The following is a 10,247-nucleotide window of genomic DNA, read 5'->3' as shown; positions in this document are numbered from 1 at the left end:
CACATTTTCACCTGTGTTTCTCTTGCAGCAGGAGGCGCTGTCAGAATAATATTACACAAAGCAGAGCAGCAAATGACTTTGAAACGTGCAGCGCTCATATTTATTCAATGAATAGCCTTTTGAAGTTTCATCGCAATTCTTATCTTTCAGTCCCACATTTGAGACCACCTGAAATCATAAGACTTTCTTAACCCCTAATAACACTGCAGTCATCAATGAAAATTAAGAACTTTATTTCAAGAACCGACTTTCAAAAACAAACCTTACACAAAATACGTTTCTTTTTATTTTTTTCCCACCATGTTCGGGGCACAAGTAAAATATTAGGGGACTAAATTAATATCAGCATATGGAGTATAACCATCTCTCATTGTCTCTGAGAGAATGCAGGTCAGATGCTGAAAGCACTGTCAGTTTTTACTTTCACTTTCACATATTGCGCAGTTTTCATGTTGCTTGTGTGATACTGATATCCATATGGTTTAAAACAAATATTTATAAAAATACAGTATATAGAAAAGATATATCTTTAAAATATTGCGACGTAACACCAACGTAAAGCCAGTGTTTTTCCCTCACTGAAAGCTACATCTGTGTCCATCTCTGCTCTCACCACTGGCTGCACTCACCACTGCAGACACACCCCTCTGGAAATTTCGGCATTACAAGTTTTGCAAATCGCTATCCGTGGGTCTTTCTCAGATATACTGAAATACGTCCACACCGCAGAAGTGTTGCTTCAGACAAACACGTGTAGGCCACGGTTCCTGTTTCGGTGATAAAAATCTTTCGGCAGAAATATATTCGGCCAAATATTCGGTGCATCCCTACTAAAAATTAGGCTTTTAAATTTCTCACTGCAAAATATGCTTTTCTTACTTATATATATTTGGTCTGGAAACAAGACAAATCTATATAAAAAAAAATCATCTCAGATGAGTAAAAATTATGGTCTTGTTTTCAGAAAAAAACAAGCAAGTTTTTGCTTAAAACAAGCAAAATATTCTGCCAATGGGGTAAGAAAAAAAATGTCTCATTTCAAACAGAAAACAAGATTATTTTTCTTACCCCATTGGCAGATTATTTAGCTTGTTCTAAGCAAAAACTAAATTTTGAATAGTTTTTTTTCTGAAAACAAGACAATTTTTACTCGTCTAGAAAATCATTCTTGATTTAAGAATTAAGATTATTTGGCTGGAAACAAGACAAAAATCTAAGTAAGGAATCTTCACAATATTAATGGTTCTAAAAGCAATGACCTGCTGGCACTTCTTGAGCACATCAGGTGTGCGATGCTCTGTCAGACTCTTGTTAAAAAACTGGACCGCCTCCTTGTACTTGTCCTGCTTGAAGTAGGAGTTTCCGATCCTGGCGTACGCCCTGCAGACCAACAGAAGCAAATACATCAGTACAGCGGTACAAAAACCAACAATTGTGTTTGGTTCTAGTAGAGAAAGCTTACTTGGCGATCTGTCTGTAATCCTCGCGGTTCTCTCTGCCCACCTCGATGGCCTTGTCACACAGCTCTCGGCACTTATCGAACTCCCCCTTCTCGAAATGAACAGCTGAGAGAGAAATAGAAGCTCTTACTCCAAAGCATCCACTTGTAGCAGTTATGGGTTTGTGAGAGCAGTTAAAGTGGTTTCATCTTATGTAAGACTTTGAACCTCCTCAATGAACGCTTCTATCTGCACAGAGCAGAACTGGAAGAGCAAAAGCTAACAAACACCGTAAGAGGTGCAGATAAAATTAAATGAACTGGATATTAGACCAAAAGCAAAATGAGAAATGCTTACAGCTAACTGAAATGGAACATTATTGAAGCACAAAAATTGCTAACAGGAAATAAAAACTAAAACTGAAACTATTTTTAGTATTCATGTTTTTTGTGATTAAAAAAAAAGACAAAGCACAAAACTAAACAAAAAAGAAACACTGAAAAGTTACAACTAAAAATGCAAGGTTATTTAAAATAAAACTTATACACTTGACAAAAATCTCACTGAAGTTTCTCGTGTTTCTACCCATAAAAAAATGTATTGTGTAAAGTGGGTAAGTTAATTTGACTTAATATGCATCACTTAGTATTTACAAATGACAAATGTACTCATTACCTACTGAGAGCATTACACACGCTGCAAAACAAAACATTGAGTTTTGCATATTGTTGTGTCTTTACAGCGTCCGATAACATTACCACACCTTAATGCTTTTAAGGACAATTTTGTACAACATTTTGGTAGTATATTACAGGACCAGTGTGTAGTATGGATATAGTTGAGAAATACAGTCCTAAACAACAGTACATTAACTATTACTTTGAGTCTTATATGTATGTGCTATATTTATTGTTGTTTTCCACTTTCTGTTTTGAGCAGAGACAGACAGGAAGGTGGAAGGACAGAGAATATGACTATGGACTAAACTGCGGCTGTAAGGAGTGAATAATTCTTACCTGCTTGGTTTAACAGATAGGTCATGTTGGTGGGATCGTGCTTTAGAGCTTCCTCATAGTGCTTCAGTGCAGTAGCAAAATCTTTCTTCTTATATGCTGCATTTCCAAGCTCCTTCTCCTTCAAGGCCTGGAACAATCATCAGGATCAGGACAGACACCAGTCACAGCTTCTCCATATTTTATAGAATACAAGCCACCATAAGCAATTATTTTAGCATCTGAAATGTGAGGTGACTTATATTCAAAAGCCATTTGTTATTGCATTTAAAGTCAAGCATGCAAAATGCACTATATGTGAATACACAACATTATTAAGGGAAGTTTGATCGAGTTTCAAGGGATTGTGGGAGTTTGAATAGTGTTGGCTCATTTGAACATTCCATCAATGCAAGTCAATTGGACTTTTATGATTTTAATCTTCAGTTTGATGAAAACTGTAAATCGGATCAGTCTGAAAAGATAGAGCACACTACGTGAGATGAAGAGCTGGCCTGAGTTTGGTGCTTCTATCTTGAAAGCTCTAGGAGGAATAGCGTTCAGAAATTTAGTCCAAAAAGAAGTAGAATAAAAAGCTGAAGTAGGCAACCTAATAATCATGCTGCCATCGTCCATAGCACTAAGGCTAACCCCACCCTTACTCTTAGCTTAAGACTTCCCTCTATTCTTTAGTAGAAATGTGTCTCAGCAGCTTTGTGAATAGGTTTTAAGAAAAAACACTTGGCTAAAAACTTTTCCTGCCATTTAGGAGAACTCTTAGTGTCCAGATAAAATGTTTTGTGAATTCAGGCCCAGAGCGAGAGCACCGCAGGTGTGTTCTGACAGAGTACCATTCTCTTGTTCTCGGGCAGGTCTTCTTCTTTAGGAGGGGGCGGGGCCGTCTCTTTGGGTTTGGGTGGAGGAGGCGGAGTCACTTCTTCCTCTTCATCCATTCCGGACAGATCCAGCCCCAGCAGCACAGACAGAGTGGTCATCACACGCGGATCCTGCAGCTTCCTACACAACAACAACAGGACTAGATTACAACACTAACACTCTGGAGAACAGAAGCCCGTTTCTAGATTCACTCACAACATCAGATTAACTACTTCACTTGTCAAAATGTTCAGCAGGCTATATTTAATATTCGGCTCATTTAAGTGGAAAGCCAAAAGACGTGCATTCTGTGATATTCTTACACTTTCAGGAACATTTTCTATCTGAATACATTCTGAGATGTAATATATCCTGTGATCAAAGCTGAATTTTCAGCATCATTACTCCCGTCTTCAGTGTCATATGAATTTTAAAATCATTTTAACACTGATTTGGGGCTCAAGCAACTCTTCGTTATATCAAATGTCAAAAACAGTTGTGCGGTTTAAAGGGATCCTATTATGCTTTTTCACTTTTTGAATTTTAGCCGGTGTGTATATGTGGGCAGAAAAACATCTACAAAGACACAAATCTCAAAGTCCACTCCAAAGGGAGATATTTAGTCAAGAACTAAAAAGAACGGCTTGTTTGGACTACAGCGTTTGTTTTCCGGATGCTATGATATCACAATTCATCATAGAGTGTAGATAGCTTCACTAGCCGTACGCTGGAGCTGGTTTGGGGCATGTAAATCATTCAATAAATGAGCACAGTAATGATAATATCACGTATCTACGATCTCGCAGGCTGATGATAGGACCAACACTACTGTAATGGGTTATTAACTCACCCTCCATGCATCCTAGCTGAATATGACTTCCTTCTTTCAGACGAATGCAATCAGTTATATTAAAAATAATCCTGCCACTCCCAAGATTTAGAACGGCATAGACTGGTGTTTCTCTCCATCAGTCCAAAACAAGTCGATCCATAATAAAAAGTACCTCACATGGCTCCGGAGGGGTCAGTAAAAGCCTCTTTTAGTGATCCGATGTATTTTTGTAAGAAACACAGTCTAAGCTGTTGGCCAATTGCAACACAGTGGGACTGCTAACCAATCACAACACGTTTCATTTTTCAGAAGGCGGAACTTCAAACCCGGAACTAATCGAGCCATTTGTGCCAGCCTGGGGAGAATGCTATTGGAATAATCTAAATTATTGAAAAAAATAATGCGTATACCCTCAAAACTAAATCAAGACTTCGTAAAAGAGCATAATAGGACCCCTTTAAGAGTTGTGTGAAAATCATGATATGCCCAACTGTATAAGTGACTTATTTTCTACAGAACTACACTAGTTTTGCGTCTCTTCTCTCTTCTCAGATAACTTGACAAATCTCAAATCAATATTTCAGGTCCAGTGTCAATCAATATAGCAGAGTACAAGCAGGACACCGTACAGTCAGACTGTCATTATGTGTTTAGTGGAATAGAAGAGTAGTGGTCGAGACACAGGCCTCTTTTTCTCCCCATGGCTGATATTTTAGAGGAGAGTGGCTGATATAAACTGACTAATATGATATCTCACTATTTAAAGACATAGAGGTCATTGGTGTTTGGTGAAGAGTTTTTGTCTCAAGGTCTGCATTTAATGTCACTCCAGAGGTGTTCAGCTGATATTAGCAGACCAGTCAAGTTCTTCCACACTGACTCAACCAATCATTTCTTTTTGAACCTTGCCTTATACACAATGACATTGTCATGACAGAACAGAAAAGGGTTCTGTCTCATAAAATTAAAATCATACAATACCCTGGAATATCATTTCATGCTTAAACATTAGGATTTGTACTCATGGAAATGACTAGAGTAGTCAAACCTGTTCATTAGGAGGGGGTGTCCCAATACTTTTGGCAATATAGTGCACATACTATTCCCTTGGTTGTCTTATTAACTGATGCCAATAAGAAATGCTAAATATCAGCAACCTTCTGTACAACAGACCTTCGCTTAGTGCTGCAGATTATGAAGTGCTAATGACGGCTGACTGCGTTACGGACACACAAACGGAAGAGCAGAGGGTCACCTACGTGCCGAGCTCAGAGGGTTTGTTCCGGAGCTGCTCCAGCAGTTCTCTGTAGCTGGGGTCAGACAGCAGCGCTCGGGTTCGAGAGTCGCCCTCCAGCTTCTCATACAGGTTAGGAATGGAAAACGGGTTCATCATCTTTCTCTCTGAAAGAAAACAACATCAGTATTTGCAGTAAATAGCTTAGATTTTCACCTCTCCTCTACTCACACTACTAATGCTGCCACAATCACAACATGTTGACTTCAGGATGAAACCTGACTAACATCTCTCCACACTACTGAACTCAAATAACAAAAACATAGAATTATAGGTAAAGCAAATGAATAATAGATGATCCAAACAGTGGTTACGGGTATTTTATCTATAAAAAAAAGCATTTCATCCTGCTTTAAAAAAATAGATAAATAAAATGCAATGTCAGCGCTGCTACACAGGACTATGGCGAGCAACTATTGAGACTACAGGTATGGAGAGATCTTTGCAACATTGGTGAGAGCTAAAAAGAATAAAGCCACATCTTATTTCATGATACTGTTTTTTTTTTTTTTTTTCACAATTTATATCATGATATAGTCATGTTTGTATCTTTATCTTTGTTATTAATAATAAGAACACAGATGCAAGTAACAAACTAAAGGACAAATAAGTCGTTTTATTTCTTAATTTTACTTAAATGGTTACATTAAACAATATTAATCAAAAAGTATGTCTAATAAATCATGAAACTTACAATTTAACAGCATTTTATTAAGGTTTAACTAAAATGAAATTAAGGCCCTATGAAATACGTTTTATTATTTTTCTCAAATTCTGTGAATCTGTTTTCCATTAATTTTCTGGATGACATTTTAATAGTTTCATTACATTTTAATACTCAAAAGCATGTCTAACTAGTGTATAGATTAATTCGATTTTATAAAAAAAAATCATTATATTATTTCTGTTTTTCAGGAATACTGTGTATTGTGTGCATTTACAATTTTCTTGTGAATATATTTTTTCTATTAAATATTGTTTCAATGTTTTATTATAGTAGTGATAGCACGGTCATTACATTCAGTAACATTTGTCAAGTTAAGACACAGTTTGTTGCTGTGAAGACCTTTATGTTTCTATTTGTATATGACATGAAAATGTTTTTCTCAAAAGTAAGGGTAAGTTGGTTTTGTATCAGTGTTGTGTTTTGTGTCCGTTCTCTACCTGCTTGCCGGGCTTCAATGTTCTGAAGACCCTCCTTGAGCTGCTGATTGGACGGCTCCTGGCGTAAGCCCTCCTGATAGGTCACTTTGGCATCCTCTAGTCGCCCGAGAAACTCCAAAGCAGCTGCTTTTCTTGAGTAACCCTTAAAAAATAAGATAACCATAACGCATCTGTAAGAAACCCAGTACTCCAGCAGAAGAGCCACACCAACAGCAACAGCGGCTCACCTTGCCCCAGTCCGGCTTGATCTTTATGGTTTGGCAGGCGTCTTTCAGGGCATTGTCGTAGTCCCCCTTCTTGGCGTATGCGGCGGAGCGGTTGCTGAAGAGGACGTGATTGGACGGGTCTAGCGTCAGCGCCTCCGTGTAGCACCTGACCGCCTCGTCCACATTTCCTGCGCTCAGCGCCTTGTTGCCTTGATCTTTCAGTTGTGATGCCTGACGAGAGAAAGTAGTGGAGAGACCTCAAACTCCTCTTCCATCACTGTGTTTTACTGTACTCTGTGTTGTTTCTGGTTCAGTGTTAGTGCGTGGCAATAATCTTTTGTTCAAGCTCTTAAACATTTGATTTGCACATCTGCTCAAAATAAAGTTTAAGTATAAACGACCTAGCAGAGTGTTTGTTTTAAATATTTTTGGGTAAACTACTCCTTTACTAACTGTATAATTGATCAACATTAAACTTACAAAAGTGATATTACACACAAAGAAAAATTTAATCAAAATATAACAAAAAATGCAACAAACTGAACAAATTTAAATTCAATGTAAAAATCTGGACTTTGGTCTTTTCACATCTTTAAATAAATATAAAATACCAAGTTAAAAAACATAAATAATAATATTATTTTATATATATATATACTTTTTTGTTTGCTTTACATGCGTTTTTTTCTTCTTAGGGCTGTCAAACGATTAATTGCAATTAATGGCATCCAAAAGTTTAAGTCGCATCCAAGTTTATGTTTACATACTATATATGTGTACGGTGTATATTTATTATGTATATAGTAAATATAAATATTTTTTATTTATATATATATATATATAAAATATATTATATACACAAGTGTAAATATGTATATACACTTTTTTTTGTATGTAAACAAACTTATTTTGGATGCAATTAATCAAATTTTGGCTGTTAATACTTGCTCTTAAATGTTTGATAATTGTTAGGTTATCGTTACATTTTTGGGGAAAAATAACTGTTATTTTGGTATTTTTGTTAAAATTGTAATTTTCTTTTACATCACCAGTGCATTATGGGTATTCTACAATTTTAACCATTACATTGAATTACAATATAACTCAATTAATTTACCATCATAAATGAGAAATGTTACTCTGACCTGTACTTACTATATAAACGCACAAGTGACTATACTAACTTTCTTTATATTTTAGATCATTTTTATTTAACTTAACTTCTTGCTGACAGTTGGGTGTAACCTAGGGGCTTGAAGAATAATTGAAAAATATCAATAAGTATTATGACAGACATTCGAAAGTTCGAGAAAAGGCCGAATTTGAAGCTTTATCACAAACATTCATTATTATGATTATCATTATTTGTTTGTTTATGGTTTGAAACCCCCTTTTCGTATTTGATCCACTGAATTGTCGTTAGAATGACATGGAATTAAACGAAAGCTCCTAGAAACAGCAGCATCTGTTGTAGAGACTCGAAATAAACGGCAGTGACAGCTGACAGACTCACATTCAGTCACTTATCTCTGCTAAATCACTGCTCAAACCATCTAAATCACTGTTTAATGACAGAACTATTTAACAGACACCAATATAAACATCATAATCTCAATGGAATAAAAGAGATAGGATAGAGAAGACTTTTAAATTCCTTGAGCGCAACTTAAAAACTCGTTTTAATTCGGGTTTTGATCGAATCCTGTAGGAAGTTCCGCATTATGACCCGGATTATTAACTAACAATCTTAAATACACTTCTCCAGGACTTGTTGACGGTCTAACACACAATATTTATTCACAACAGATAAATAAACCCACGAGGAGATGAATGAAATCACGTTCCGCCCTTCACACAAACACTAACGTTAGTCTGCAGATCTGAGGGGAGCTTATGCTAACTTGCTAACTGATGGAGGAGATCGAACAAATGAATAAACATGCCTTATTCACACAGATCAAAATCTGTACTAGTAATGATCATGTTCTTTCAGATATCCCTGTCAGAACAACTGTTAGTGCAGATAGCAGTCTAAAGCACAGCGTGTCATTCAGCTGCTAACGCGTTGTTAGCTGTTAGCTCTTACTATCACTGATGCGGTTTATAATGAGATACACTGAGTGTGTCTTTGAAACACGCAAACAAATATAACACTTCTAGCTTGGTTTATTGTGCGCAGTGATTTAAAAAGCCACGTTTTCTTCATATGTAATGTATACTGTATGATATAAGAGTTACTTACTTTCTCCATCGCGTGGGCATGAGGTTCCAGAATCTACCAGACACTAGCGTCGCTCCGCCTCTCTGCCTATTATCACTGGAGCCAGAGACGGGTTGCCAGGTGTTGTAGATTCACCCGCATAAATAAAGTTTTATTTAAGTCAGCATTCGTCACTGAAATTAAATTACATTCTGAAAAACTACTCATAGTCGCACATTCTTACTTATTTAAAGTCATTATGCTTTTGTTTTTATTAGCATCCCATGAAAGTTAGAATATGTAGCCTAATCATGAAGCAAAATTTGTCTCTAGAAAATTCTGGTACGTGATGCATGGCAACCCGAATGAAAGCGCCATAGGAGAAAAAGAAGAACTTACTTTTCGCACCGCGGTAGCCCCTGCTGTGCAGCGCTGCGGGCTCTGATTGGTTCAGCGGTGGACTGGTGACTAGACGAGCGCTAGAGCTGATGAGGAAAGATGCTGAATGTTCCAGAACTGTTCTGGAATTCTGTGTTGCAGCATGATATTTCCAAACGGAACATATTTATCATTTATCATTATGACGTCATGTTTTTATAATAATTTATGTTTAGTTTTTGATTCATAAAGTTGTGTTTGTGTTCTCAGTTTTTCATGCATATCATTTTAATTTACATATCTTGCCTATACACACTGCAAAAAATGATTTTCTAGCTTAGATTTGTTGTCCTGTTTCCAGCCAAAATATCTGAAAATTCTTAAATCAAGAAGGATTTTCTAGATGAGTAAAAATTGTTGTCTTGTTTTCAGAAAAAACAAGTCAAAATTACGTGCATTTTTGCTTGAAACGAGCAAAATAATCTGCCAGTGGGTTAGAAAAATATATTCTTGTATTCCATTTGAAATAAGATTTTTTTCTTACCCCATTGACAGATTATTTTGCTTGTTCTGTCACTTCATTTTGACTTGTTTTTTTCTGAAAACAAGAATTTTTTTTTTTTACTCGTCTAGAAAACCCTTCTTGATTTAAGAATTTTTAGATATTTTGGCTGGAAACAAGACAAAAAATCTAAGCTAGATTCAGAAGATTAGATTTTAAACAGGACATACTTTAAAAATATAAAATGAATTAAAATATCTGTTATTGTGGGAAATGACAGTTTGCTGAACATGCTGTGATTAAAAAAAAAAAAAAAAAAAAATACACTAAAAATGATCATAAAAGTAACCCATTTTATATGTGT

At 36.2% G+C, this 10,247-nt stretch overlaps 1 protein-coding gene across 1 annotated transcript in view; it reads right to left on the bottom strand.

Moving 5' to 3' along the window:
* stip1 (stress-induced phosphoprotein 1) overlaps positions 1-9,104 on the bottom strand; it is a 12,739-nt gene extending 3,635 nt beyond the window's left edge. Inside the window, exons 1-8 of the mRNA XM_073839452.1 lie at positions 9,046-9,104; positions 6,825-7,034; positions 6,598-6,739; positions 5,399-5,540; positions 3,283-3,448; positions 2,456-2,582; positions 1,463-1,565; positions 1,260-1,380 (exon numbers count right to left, since the gene is read on the bottom strand). Of these exons, the coding sequence (XP_073695553.1) occupies positions 1,260-1,380; positions 1,463-1,565; positions 2,456-2,582; positions 3,283-3,448; positions 5,399-5,540; positions 6,598-6,739; positions 6,825-7,034; positions 9,046-9,054 (1,020 nt within the window). The 5' untranslated portion in view covers positions 9,055-9,104. The remainder of the gene's footprint in view (positions 1-1,259; positions 1,381-1,462; positions 1,566-2,455; positions 2,583-3,282; positions 3,449-5,398; positions 5,541-6,597; positions 6,740-6,824; positions 7,035-9,045) is intronic.
* Positions 9,105-10,247: the final 1,143 nt, after the last annotated feature.

This window comes from Garra rufa, chromosome 5, assembly GCF_049309525.1.
Source record: "Garra rufa chromosome 5, GarRuf1.0, whole genome shotgun sequence".
NCBI lineage: Eukaryota > Metazoa > Chordata > Actinopteri > Cypriniformes > Cyprinidae > Garra > Garra rufa.
The sequence above is the reverse complement of the archived record's forward strand: the minus strand, read 5'-3'. Positions and strand labels throughout refer to the sequence as shown.